The 14,542-nt window shown below is 36.4% G+C and overlaps 1 protein-coding gene across 3 annotated transcripts; it reads right to left on the reverse strand.

Annotated features, from left to right (window-relative positions):
- Nucleotides 1–7,976: 7,976 nt before the first annotated feature.
- On the reverse strand, nt 7,977–14,429 carry LOC141693730 (homeobox-leucine zipper protein ROC5-like). Of its 3 annotated transcripts, none has more exons than XM_074498891.1 (9): nt 14,285–14,429; nt 12,571–12,788; nt 12,363–12,480; nt 11,603–12,286; nt 11,194–11,295; nt 10,897–11,106; nt 9,483–9,657; nt 9,032–9,396; nt 7,977–8,769 (listed from the first exon to the last, which is right to left on the reverse strand). In XM_074498891.1, exons 2-9 carry the CDS (start codon nt 12,777–12,779, stop codon nt 8,380–8,382), a joined length of 2,253 nt encoding a protein of 750 aa, XP_074354992.1. In that variant the 5' UTR covers nt 12,780–12,788; nt 14,285–14,429; the 3' UTR covers nt 7,977–8,379. The 3 variants fall into 3 exon arrangements, with proteins under 3 accessions (XP_074354992.1, XP_074354991.1, XP_074354990.1); XM_074498890.1 differs by lacking the exon at nt 14,285–14,429 and adding an exon at nt 13,713–13,867; XM_074498889.1 differs by lacking the exon at nt 14,285–14,429 and adding an exon at nt 13,131–13,588.
- Between the last annotated feature and the right edge of the window lie 113 nt (nt 14,430–14,542).

Here is a 14,542-nt window from a genome sequence, read left to right on the forward strand (position 1 = left end):
TTATATTTGAAGAATATGTTTTGATATATGTGTTACTTTCATGAAACAATATGGAATCATTTGTTAGTGTGTTTGTTCATCATCACGGTGATCTGGTACACCTTCCTAAAATTGAATACAAAGGGGGGAAAGTTGATGTAGTTCCTGGGGTTGACACTGATATGTTCTCTTTTAGGGATTTAGATGATTTTGCGAGGGACTATGTGTATGACCCCTCTGATTTGGTGTATTTTCAGACTGGAATGTGTATTACTGGTGGTGTGAAATTATTGTATGATGATAACAGTGTTAGAGAGATGGTAGATATTCACAAACCCTTTGGTATGATTGATTTATATGTAGACCACTACTCGATGGATGAAGTGATTAACTCATCGTTTGAGGGAAACCTGAATGAAACTGGAGATGTGGAACTAGGTGGGGATAAGGGTTGGGAGGAGGAGGATGAGGATTGTAGTGATCCAGACTATGATAAGGAAACTGAGAGTGAAGGTTCAGAGAGTGGTAGTGATGATGACATATTTGTGGATAGTGATGAGGAGTTTGCAGAGTATAGAAGACATTCAAAAAAGGTTCAACATGAGATGAGTATTGGAGTGAATAATATGCCGAAGGCTGGTTTACAGTCTTTCCCCAGATGTCCAATTGGCAGTGATGAGTCAGATTTTGGTTCTCAAGAACTTAGGTCAGATTACTCTTCAAGTGAAGATGAGAACTCTAAAATAGGTTACATAGGGCCACCAAATCCTAAGAAAAGGAGAAGAAATAGACCTGGGGTCAGAATAGGTGAGAATGACAATGTTGTGAATTGGCATGTGGGAATGAAATTTGCTAGTATGCAAGAGTTTAGGGATGCTGTTAGAGAGTATGACATTAAGGATAGAAGAGGCATTCAATTTGTGACTAATGATGCGCTAAGGTGCCAAGTTTGTTGTGAAGCTGATTGTAGGTTCTATATGTGGTGTAGTAAGGACAAGGATAATGATAACTGCACAATTAAAACCCTCTTTCCTGAGTACAACTGCGCTAAACCCTATACAAATAAGCTTGCTACTGTGAAGTACCTTACTGAGGTGTTCGGAGAGAGGATCAGGAAGAATCCACAATGGAAAGTCAAAGAGATGGCTGAGACAATAAAAAAAGAGTTGGAAATTGAGGTGACGGGGATTAAGATTCTTAGAGTCAGAAAAGCTGTACTGGAAGGGGTTCAAGAAGCACTGAGAGAGCATTACTCTAGACTTAGAGATTTTGCACATGAGATTTTGAAGACCAACTCCAACAATACAATTGAGATAAGGACAACAAGACTAAATGAAACTGATGCAAATAAGTTCAAGAGGATTTACATATGCTATGATGCTTTGAAGAAGGGGTGGAAGGATGGATGTAGACCTGTGATAGGGTTTGATGGGTGCTTCTTGAAAACTGTTTGTGGGGGCCAACTATTGTCTGTAGTTGGAAGGGATGGCAACAATCAAATGTTCCCAATTGCATATGCTGTGGTGGAGACTGAAAATACTGACAGTTGGAAGTGGTTTACTGAGCTCTTGAGTGTTGATCTAAATCTTGGAGATGGAGATGGCTATACAGTCATCAGTGATCAGCAGAAGGGCCTTGACAATGCCCTAAAGGAAGTGCTTCAAAACAAAGTGTCCTTCAAAAGATAAGAATCAGCAGCCACCTACAAATGAACCAGTGATGACAGAACAAAGTGAGGGTGCAAATGAAGTTGTGGTGACAGAGCAAAGCCAACCAAAGAAGAAAAGGCCTAAAGAACTAAAGAGACAGAAAATTCAAGTTAGAAGAAAAAACAAGACTGTAACTGATCATTTGGATGAGAACAAGGAAGATGAAGTCTCTGGTGGTAAGGAAAATGTGAAAGGGAAGAAGATATTAACTGATGCAGGGGGAGACTACCATGAAGAAGAGGAATATGATGAGCACCTTGGGGGGAAATTGGATTGAAGGTGCCAAGGAAATTCATGCCCTTTGTTAATGACAAAGAAGAGGTTGTTTTAGGAAAGGATCAAGCAACTTTTCAGGACAAGTTGTTAGGCGCAATTGGCTACAAGGCTATTTTCATGCCCACCCCAGGCTTTGTCCCTTTCCTGCCTCCAAGAAACACACCACCAGTTTTACCCCCTCCAGTACTTGTACCTAAAACAGCAGTAGGAGCAACATCTGGCACTCAACAGTCAAGCACCTTACAAGCTACATCAGCAGTGGATGAAGCACCAGCAGCTCAAGCACCAAGTAGGAGGTCAACAAGGATACTTGAAAAAAGGGCTTTCAAATGGACCAACACACCCGATGATCCACTTGAACTTGGTGATTAGGTCTATGGAATTTACTTTTACTAATGGATAAATATAAGTTATTTAGTTTAGCTATTGTACTTTAAGTTTTTAAGACTATCTTGGTTGTGTCTAACTGTTGTGTGGAACAGTTTGGTTTGTGTCCAACTGTTATGTAGAATAGTTTGGTATGGTATTATTATGGCCGTAAACTTTCGTAATGGCATTTAAACTTTTGGTGTCCTATTCGTAACTTTGTACGACATATTTCGTGAATTATTTGGTATTATTTGCAAGTTAATTATTAGTTGCAAACTAGTTGTGCATTCATTCATATTTCTAACAGTTTGCATTCATACATTTGGTTCCTTTTCATTGATTACATCCAGCTACCACAACACCTCATAATTCATCATACTTCATTCACTACAACCAACTACCTAGCATCTTCTACATCAACACAATTACAACCAACTACTTGAACATTAACACCACTGCAACCAACACAATAAAAATATATACACACATATGCAACTGCCTCTTCAAGACTTTGTTTTCTGCTTTCATTGCAATTCGTCCACAGATCAACTCCTCCACTTCTTCTTTCAAAATTCTCCTCCTTTGACCATTTTTTTCGAGATTTTCTTCAACAAGCTTTAGTTTTTCCTCTAGAAAAATACGCCTATGATTCAAATGAGTGATAACATCCAATGCTCTTCCAGTAAAATCTTCATCAACCCATTCGAAAAATTGGCATCCAAGTGCATCCTACCAGATTTATCAAACAAATTAGCACACAATAATTTCCAAAAAAACTAAAAAAAAGTTACAGACTTAAATACCTTAGGTGTAGCACATGTAAAGAATCTTCTTCCTGGGGTTTTAAGAGTCCAAGAAGTATTAACCCTAGCTCGTTTACCACACATACAGTACTTATATTCCGCAGTCTTGATTGAAGCGGATGAAGAGCTGCCCATGGGACTTTCGTTTTTGAACATGTTGATAGGCTAAGTGTAGAAGGAATTGATGTAATACTTGTTATAAATGGATGAGAGTGTTGTTTTAGTCCAAGAACCCTAACTGCATTTATATAAACTTACCGAATGAAAGTTATACGTATACAATAGCCAACTCAGCAAAAAGAGCCGCTGGTGCGCCATTCTGTCCAACAACTACATGCCATGTAGACTTTTCCGTTTGGTCAACTGGTCAAGCTAACGTCTGTGTCATTATCCATTACTATAATGGTGCAATTGAGACCCCGTTCACATTGATGAAATATTTGATATATGAGTCTCACTTCAGTGACTACTTTGATATATAACCCTAAAAGCATCTCCAACTCATTCTACTATATTGATGTAATTTTTACGCTATTATTTAATTAAGTTTTAAATTAAACTTCAACCCACCAATACTAGATTTTACATCGTTCTTGCATTTTAAAATAAATATAAAGTATAGTTTCATTATTTATTTTTAGTATTTTCTTTTTTTATATAAAAATTTGAATATTATATTTTTATTTAGAAGAAGAAAACTTTTTTAAAAAAATTATGCAACTAAATTTAATAAAATCATCAAAGTGCGTGCCGAGTTCTCATCCCTCATTCTAAAGAATGCAGTGGGATGGAGAGTATTTTATTACTAAATTACAAAAGTGATAAAATGTTGTGATATAAATGAAACAAATTTATTTTAGTAAAAGAGTAAAAGTGCAATATGAAAATATACAAAAACTTTAAAATTTTGACATATATATTTGGGATAAAAAACATATTTATAATTTTTAATATATACATTTTAATTTTTATATCAAACTAAAAGTAAAATTTTATTTTTTATATAAGTATTTAAAATAATAATTATATTTAATTAAGAAATTTTTAAACACCTAAATATATGTGTTAAAAATGTCGGAAATAATATAGTAGGACTGAGGAAGTAATTAGTTATTTCAATTGTTATAAAAATATTAACAACGACATAAATTAAATTAAATGATGGCTTGCCTATATATTTGAAAACAGATTTATAGGTTAATTATAAATTAATTTGTTCCTCAAAATGTAAAAGAAAATATAGATGTTGCCTGCTTGTGCCGGTAGATTGTCTTTCCTAGCAAGGATAGGAAGGCGGGTCCCGTGGCTACCAAGCACTTCGATATCACTATATAAACACAACCCATTCTAACAACTGAACTTTGTAATTGTTTTACTACACGCACCACAATTATTATACATAACCTAGGTTTTATCTACTGCTTTTGCTTCAACAAGATAATGAATTCAATGATGATCAGAGGCGATAGCGATGAACATCCAGGCAATGCAGCATCTCTACGTATGTTGGCGGACTTGGCAGTGCAGCTGGGGAACAACATATTTGATGACGACAAAGTAGAAGAAATCACAAGGATGAAGAAGCACAAAGAAAAGAAAGACAAGAAAGCACAACTTTTGATGGTCGAGAAACCTACAAACATAGTCCTTGTTATTAACATGAAGAAAGGGGTGTCACTGAAATTCAAAGATCATCACCCCGCGCCTGCAATTGCAACTTGATCATGGTCATCATAGTTTATCTTCCGAGAAATAGATGATTCTCGATATCTGCATTATAACGATGATCTTTTAGCTATAGAATATCTTTTACAGTTGCTGTGAAGAATTGCTAGGGTTTTTGTCGGCAAGTTAATTGTTATGTAATTTTCACTTGTTTATTGATGTAGTTTTGTTGTTTCTTAATCAAAGCAAAGGATAAGTTTGTGAAGTTTAATCATTATGTACTTATATTTTGTCCATTGTTGTACTTAATCAATATGGGGCATACTCTTCATGTAATCTTCTTAACTTGTTTATTGCTGTTCATTAATGATAAAATCGTCTTTCTTTATATTATTAGATACTTCTGATCTGTCTATTGTTGCATTTATTCTTGATTAAATCATGGATTTAATTTAGTAGAGTACGATTTATGTTATTGATATAGATTTACAGGATTCTCTAAACAACAGCTGGTTCCTGAAATATTCTCTGCTACAACTGTTAGCCCGGTACTCTCTAGAACCAAAATATGCCAACATCTCTAACAACTTGTGGAGTCTCCTGATCTAATAACTAAAACGAATCTGGTTTTTAGTACAAGGGCAGCAAGTTCAAGCCAAATAAAAATGCCTAGCACAGTAATTATAACGAACATCATTAAACTGATTAAAAGCAGTATACTCAATCTTAGCATTTGCATTTGGTCTGCCTCCACTGTAATCGACAAGCCTGTATTTCGTTTTCTCTCCAATTCCCATATCTCACTGATCCAACAGAAGTAACGGAGGTTCTGTGAATGGTCAAGTAAATTGGTTGATAGAAGGCCTGATTGAAATGATTTTTCATTTAGTGTGATAACTAAGGGGAATGTAATGGTTGGTTGTGTTAAGGAGATACTCTAGCTGGATTTGTAGTGATATGCAGAGAAGTAAGAATGTCTTAATCAGTTGATTGTCATGTAATGATTTGTTTATTGTTGTTTATTAATGTAGTTTGTTATTTGGATTCATAAATTATCTAGCTAGTATTAAAGGCTGAGCTTTGTTATTTTGTATTGTCATGTTTCTTCCCTTTTGAAGAATAAGGGTTAGGGTAGTAAGGTTGTGCACTTGGACCTCAGAGGCTTTTTCCAGACCGGATCTGGGAGCCGAATGCAACCTAATTCACATCTTTCTACATAACAAAGACCAGTCTCAGAGAAGTATACTTCTAAGTAAACAGAATGGTAGATTTTCATATGACAAGTATACTAAAGCATAAGAATTTTATTCCTGCCTACAAAAAACAGTAACATAAAATTATTTAAGCTTACATATAAAAAGAAATCCAGAAATTAGCTTTGAAGACAAAATATAGCCTGATGTAGTCCTCAAGACAACAAAACTCTGATTCCAATACAAAACTAGAGTCTCTACTTGATACGTTTCAGAGAACAGACAGCTACATAGTTAAGCCAGTACCCACCGGCCCTTGCTGAATTTCTAATGCAATGTCACTCCAAGAATCCAAGCATTCCCGTTAACTTGTGAAATCTCCTGGTCCTAATGCTAATGACATGAATAAAATCACATTAATAAGTATAGGAGCAGCGAGTTCAAGCAAACAAGAACAGCAAGAAGAAGGTTGAGTACGTGTAGTACAAGAAGTACTCGCTCAGATTTAGCATCAAGTAACAGAGCGGAATGTAGGTTGCTGTTCATTTTGGTAGAACGGTTATAATAAGTAATCACAAATAAGATAGATATTATGATGTTTATACACTTAATAAATTGCATTTTGATTGTGAGCAAACATACATGCTTCCAAATGTGTTGCACAAAGCCAGAGACCACAGCTCAAATATTCCCAAAAAAAGTTATCAGTCTTCAGTATTTTATTGCTAAAAACATATATGCTAACCAGATACTAATATGATTATGCAAAGGTGAGAAAAAACTATCCACACAACCATCTTAAACTCTCGTTTATTTCTAACATCCACGCCTTTCCAACATAAAAAAGGCCTTAAAAGCAGTAAAAGCTTAAACATTCTAAAATGATACTGCAAGAAGGTAGCCTATTATGATTGCGATAACTGAGTGGTTGAGATAACTGAGCGGTAGAATCTATACGTGATTCTTCAGCATCCTCGGTTCAAGGAGCAAGTACAGGAGGCAGTATAACATCTGCAATAATCTTATAGAAGTGAAGCATAAGAAATGTGGCAGAAGTTGAAATAATGGACCTTGATGAATTCAGCTTGGAGTGGCAATGTCACATTTAGCATCCCATTATTTTTCTAATGGTAATTCATCTGCAAAATATGGATCAAGATTAGTATAAATCTAATGAGAATAAAGAAGAATGTGCTATATCATCATCTAGTAGTGCATAAACTATGGTGACATCAGTCAAGAATCAGTACAAGGTTAGTATTACTCTTGTTTTAGTATCACAGACAAATAAGACATTAGTCAATTGTGTATGGAATTAATTCTTTAACATTGCTTAGTTGTCATAGTCAACACAAGTTGACCTGATTTGTATAAGTACAGAATGCTTGTTACATTTCATTTCTCTAACAAACTTTTACAATGTATCTTCTTCTTCTCTCTATTATACAAAGATGTAAGCATATATGTTATCTATTCTGTTATGGTATCAGAGCTCAAGTTAATTGAAATTCATCGATTTGTGCAACGATTTGTAAAGTTCTTCGTCACTCTTTATGCAATTACTCAATTAGATCTCAATTCATTCATGAAATCCTAGTTTTCTGTACGAAATTGTTTGTTTTTTGATTCAGTCATGTGAGAAACAGTTAAGTGAATGTAGTTCAAGGACTTGGTTCTACTAGTAATAATATATCCGTCAATCCACAATCCCGTGATAACGATGATGATTTACGTGATGATACGAACTTCTAGTATTTAAGTCGAGAGATGTTGTTTAGCCCTTCATATTTGAAATATTCGGGTTCCATAAAAACGAACCAGTTGTTAATAATTGGATATCCATCTATTCAGTATAAATTACCATCCCGGTATCCAAGGTTCATGAATCATCAGAATTTAAAAGAAGTCACAGCTCCTAGCTAATGTTATACAAATTCTAGCAACGGTTGCAAAAACAAAATAAACATTCAGTTCACTAGAAACACAAAATCAAATTTTTCGATACTTAAATGAACTTGTTTTTTTATCAACAGACATAAAAAAAGGCAGCTGTTTGATCAAATCTCATACAGCACTCATGATTAAGACATAAAAACAGATATCCAAACAAGGAAAGAAGGAAAACAAAGAAGTCATGGTACTAAAAAAGAGAGTGTGTGAGTCCATTATTCTCTCTCAAACAAATTACTAGATACACAATAGACAAAGTGACTGACTAGTAAGAGCTAAATCATCTTCAGTATGTGAACTGAGTCAATACCCGAACCACCATTCCATGCATGTTCCCCTGTAAAAGTTCAAAATCATCCTTCCCCTACTTGTCGCAAAACATTTGGATTTACCACGGTTCGTTCTTGACTCAGTTTGTTTACTGCAGCCCTTTATTTAATTGCAATGAAGTGCTTCTTTGATTCCTTGAATTGTGCGAGTTATAAGATTGTTCACCGTCTCAACTGACTCTACTGTGAGCTTAGCTGCAGGGAGGTCACTTACCATAATCTGGAAACTGACGGTTAGAAGAGAACCACCACTGCCATCATGACAGCTACTTTCCTTTCCCACAATTTCATTAGGTCCTGTGGCATCCGGGAAGCAATCTGGAACTATTGCAAAACCAGACGGAAGGATAGTTACACATGAAGAGTCTCCCCCGTTCATTACCACATTCATTGATGACATGTCAACAGCTGCGGAAACTATTAATGATCCAAACGCATCGTTGGACGTCTCCTGTAGTATTAACATGTTACTCTGATTTGATGTACCACCTGAAGCCTGCAGCATTAGTTGAATAAAAAATTTAAGAAAGAATAGTGGAGGTATGATTTATACGTGGTCAATATGTTCATTTACTTGTATAGCTAGAAAAATTGAGATAAAATAAAATGAGATAGGATAGCACATTGGAAAAGAAGCCACTTTCTTCTTTTATATAGGAATTGATTAGTCAAAATATTTGGAAATGCAGCCTATTTTGATACTGCTTGACTTGTGTGATGCATGAGTACCATTTCAGAATATGATTATATGAACTTACATTAGCACATGAGAGAGAGATTCTGTTGCCAGAATCTTGTCCCTTAGCAATGCAGACCATCTGTTGCATTTGACCACCATGGGACAAAAGATCCCATCGACTCCTCAGTTCTTCATTCTGCAGTAAATCAAACAATTGCTGCGGTTGGACAGGAATCCAAACAGACAATGTGGCACTCAAAATTATGCCAGATGGCTCTCCTGGTCCGTGAACACCTTTCCGTATCATCAACCTTGCATCTTCACCCATATTCCCAACTTGAACAACTTCCCATTTGTGCATTGTTGCACAAACTCCAGCACAGAAGTTATGAGTCATGCGTTGCACCAGTTTTGCCATGCTTCTCTTACCGTTAGGTGTGATCACTATTTTTCATGAATACTATAGATCAATACCCAGCTGTTACAGTTAATCAAATAATAAAGCGAGAGAAAAAGGGATACCAACTAACCTGAATGGTCTTCACTGGGTCCAGCAGAGGACATTATGGTTGCCAAAAAGTCGCATTGCCTTTGAAGGGTTGCAACCCACTTTTGTGCACCAAAGCCCATGCCAGACCTCAGCAAAGGACGGTAAAGGTGGTGGACTGAACTCTCATCATATTCTGCATGCTCTACCCAGGTAACCTGCAAGATAAATTGTAAAGTAACCATTAAATATATCACTAGACAACATAGAAGATTGTATTCATCCATACCAGCACAATGTAATACTGCACAACACTGACAATATCTCAACTAGGCTTAGAAAAAAATATTGGATTTCCCTTGGTAGTGTGTTAATTTCAGTTAAAAAAATTAAGATAACTTGAGTACAAGTTATTAACCTGTGGCAGTAGTCAACACCAAACGAACTCCACCTAAATCTCTGAATTTTATAACCAATGTGGAATATTTTAATAGAATTTAATACTGACACGAAGCTCGGGATCCCCCCTAACAGTCTGTAATATAAGTTCATTTAAACACCTACTAGACATTGTTGTGAAGCAGTGAAATTACGCACAAACATGTACATGCACATGTGGATACTTCATCATAAGGAACTGTGCAAGATTCCAGAAAAAAATATGTGTGTGTACTACATATAAATGCGCCGCAAAAACAGGCTCTTGAAAGGACCGATAGCACTGTAAACCTTGAAACTGGGTTATATTAGCAAGGTTAAAACAAAAAAGGTTTTGAAAGAATTAGCTATATGTATATATATTCCCTTTTGGAAAGAAACATGATGATAAAGAAATAGATGCCACATCCTTACATGGTTTGATAAAGTTGGAAACTACATGAAACTATATCCAGTTCATACAACCTCGTGAATAGTGGAGAAAATACGGGAGACCAAAAATGTAAACAGAGACATCACATAGCTTAAACAAAGAGGGATGACACTTCCAAGGCTTTTCTCATGTGGCAACAACTATTATATTATATTTGAGATGCATAGATATAATAAATGGCATCCACTAACATTAAAATGTCCTTCTTGTCTTGAAACAAGTACATTTATATATCTAAAAAGATGTAGATCATATAATAAAAACAAATCTAAGCAGCATCTTCGCAGGTATAACACTTAACTCATAGAAGGTTCAGATTGGAAGGTCAAAGTACTACTCTATCTGATTAGGACTAACTAAATCAAATTGTTTTGGAGGACAAGTCAAGTAAGATAGAATATCAGCACTTCATCAATTTACCACAATCCGTCAAAAAAGAACATTAAAGACTTCATAAGGAACGATTGCGACAAGAGTTAGCCCGTAAAAACTGTGAGAACTGAAAAACAATAAATCACGGGAAAAAAACAGGAGACAACAAAGATAGGCACAGAAAGAAACAAAGTATGCATGTATCATTAGTTACCTTGGAATAACCATTAGGCATATCTTGCACAACGCACCCAGAAGGAAACCTCCTGCAGTGCATGGTTGTGTGTGCATGGCCATCAGTAACAGCATCAACAGAAACGTCAACGACAGCCCACACCCCATCTCCATGTTGCTTGCTGAATCGAAGAAACCTCACTTGACGAGTGGGGACCAATGGTGAAATGATTTGGATCTCAGCATGCATCTATAGTGCAAATTTTCAAGCCTCAGTTTGGTAGCCTTATAAGTTAAAACATAAAATAATATGGGAAACGATTCTAAAGATGTGTACCAGCTGCAGAGCACCATTCCGAGAACCACCCATGCCACTAGAAATTACATCAAGGGTAGAGCAGCTCCCAATCATGCCAGGAAACATATCAGCCCATCGATTCTATTCAAATGCAAATTTATGAAACAGTTACCAAAACTATACAGTATAGACTTTCCGAATCAAAGTAATATATATATATATATATATATATATTACATAATAGATGATGACCCAGACAAACAACATTCATTACCAACACTATAGGTATATTAGCTGGCTGATTTTAATTCAAACTAATTTGAACAATCTCTTGGTCGCTCACTTAACTTCTATGCTTGTGTGTGTGTGTGTAATCAGATCTTAGTATAAACAATATGTGGAATCTAAAAAATGTGATTACAAAAACCAGGCATAAAATCGAACTTACTGCTTCCATCATCATCTCAGCAAAATCTGCGCTGTTGATGGTCGACATACCAATGGCTCTCGTACCCTCAGTCCTCAGACCAGGTTTCGTGTCGATGCAAGGAGTAATTGTCCTTGTGTACTCTTCGAAATTTAGTGCTTCACAACTTCCATCCAAGCTTCTAAACCAGAGTGGATTATCGATCTGAGTCAACTTCAGTAACTCGTTCATTGCATTCGAAGCAAGTTCAAGAAGCAACGATTTCTCAAATGGTGTATCAAGACCAGCCATGCTGGCTACTGGTTTGGTTGGAGGCATAACATGCAATGCATTTGGAACACCAGTGCTAAAATCATATCCAATGGGCAATGCTGCCTCTGCAGGACCTAAACCACCAAAGCCATTTCTTCCTACTGCAAGTTCCAAGTTGAAGTTTGACATTGGAGGGAAGGGACCTGGTAAAGGCGACAAAGGTCTTCCTATGAATTTGTTAGTCAGGACACACATGCGATTAAGCTCATCTTTTAATCTTGCATTCTCAATCCGAAGATGATTCTCCTCAAACGATATCTCACCAAGTATTGCAGCTCCACCACACCCACTGCAAATCGGATTTCTCATGGCTTCCTTGATAGCAATGTTCTCTATTCGAAGCTTATCGTTCTCTTGCTTCAGAATTAAATTTTCATGGCGTTCCAGTTGAGTCTATATATCAAGTGAATAACATCAGTTTCAGTGATATTTAAAGAAGTACAAAGTAAACAAGAATCTGTATAATTACCTTCATTTGTGTTCGTCTATTCTGAAACCAAAATTTGACTTGCTTGTTTTCCAAGCTCAACCTCTTCCCAAGTTCCAACCTTTGTTTCTCATCAGGATGAGGATTCTCCTTGAATGAACTAATGAAAAAAGGAACAGCATTCAAGACACGATAATGAAATAAACAAAATAAAAAACAAACCAAATCTGCATAATATGTTAACACTTACGCTTCAAGCTCTTGAATTTGAAAGGGAGTGTGTCTATGGTATTTCTTTTTCTTTTGAGATCTACCCCTTGGTCTTTCTTGTTCATCGCCTGAAGGAACTTCCATATTTTCACTGCCTGACTTGCTCTCGAAATCCTCTTCTCGAGTCCTTACCATTGCACCCGGATGGTAATTTCCACCAATCAGACCCATCTCATCAAGACCCTCCATCTTGGGTTTCTACACAAAATCCAACATTATTAAATTATCAACTAGACAAAATAACAAGTTACAAATAAAATGCAGCAAAAACAAGGAAAACAAAATTTATAATTGAATCAAAATCAAGGAAACCACTGGGTAGTGGGGAGATCAACATGCCAGCATAAATTGCCACATTTTATCTATACACTATATAGTCACAGTCATGTGTGTGAGTGGGAGAGAGAGGGGGGAGAGGGGAGAGGGAGGGAGGAGGGACAGAGAGAGAGAGAGCGAGAGATGGAGAGAGAGAGAGAGGGCGAGAGATGGAGAGAGAGAGAGAGAGAGAGAGAGAGAGAGAGAGAGAGAGAGAGAGCATACAAGGGCAAGGGAGAGGGCAGAAGAGTTGAAGACAGGCTGAGAAATAGGTGGTGTAAGCAAGTGATGGTGATGAATAGCAGAAATAGCCATGTTATTGTTGGAGTATGGACTATCAACCAACAACCTAGCATCACCACCACCACTACCACTAGCAAAGAAACCCCCAAAACTCATCAAATATTAATCCAAGAAAACACACCCTTGTTTCTATTTTCTTGAGCACAAAACCCCAATGGTAAACTCAAGAAAACCCAGAAATGTTAAACCAAAAGGACATATTCTAGCTGCTTTTCCCTTATCTCACTGATCAGATTCAAGTCATAAAAATGAAAGTAATGATATGACCTTGATTCTCACCAACCAAAACTCAGAAAATTTAAGAAGCAAAATAAAAGAGTACCAATACACAACCATAAAAACCCTTATAATTACTACCTAGTGCAACTTTTTTTATTTCTCCCACAACAAATAACCAGTTAAGGCACAGGCAATATGGCTTAACAGTTTCTAGCTGTCACCAGTCACCAATAAAATGAAAGCTAAAAAAAAAAAGAAATTAAAAGGCTGGATCTTTTACAATACCTTTACAAAGACATGCTATGAAAATGAAATCCCACAAAAAAAAGACCAAGTTGACTTTTTTTCACTTTCTCTTCTCTTGTTGTTGATCTCTCTACACTACTATCAAAACCTAATCTTTTAGGGGTGTAGGGTACTTTAATATATCTATATATATACACTGGCATAGAGAGTACACTAGTACAGCAAAGCAGTGAGAACTGAAGTGGTAAAAGAATAGTGAAGGGTGTGATGTATTGTAAAAGGTAAAGCTAAAATACAAAGTAGGGATTTTTTGTGGGCCCCACACCCACAACTGTGTGATGTTGGGATCTGTTGGTGGTTGTAGGGCTGCCACACATTTACATAAACAATTGATTAGAAGCAATGTAGAAAAACAAAATTATACTATAGAGGAGAGAGAGAGAGCAATTGACTGGAAGCACTGTAGAAAAACAAATTTACATAGAGGAGAGAGATAGAGAGAAAGAGAGATTTACATAAACAATTGATCGGAAGCAATGCACACAAATTATATACACAAAGAGGGAGGGAGAGAGAGAGAGAGATTAGTTCCAGGTTTAGAGCTGACTTACAGAGTCTTTTCCACAGGGAGGGAGAGGCACAATAGTCAATGGACCTAGTTATTACTTATTGAATTTTCCAAGAAGCCTCTTTTCAAGTTCAGATTCCTTTTCTTGATTTTCAAACTCTCCAGATTAATTTTTGCTCTAGTTATGATACAAGTACTGTCGTATAGAAGATTATTGTTTACTACTATGCAGTACTAATACCAGTGTTCTGCAGAACTTTTGGGACACAGCTGGTGGGAACCCCCCTGATTATGTCTTAAA

This window comes from Apium graveolens, chromosome 10, assembly GCF_009905375.1.
Source record: "Apium graveolens cultivar Ventura chromosome 10, ASM990537v1, whole genome shotgun sequence".
NCBI classification, from domain to species: domain Eukaryota; kingdom Viridiplantae; phylum Streptophyta; class Magnoliopsida; order Apiales; family Apiaceae; genus Apium; species Apium graveolens.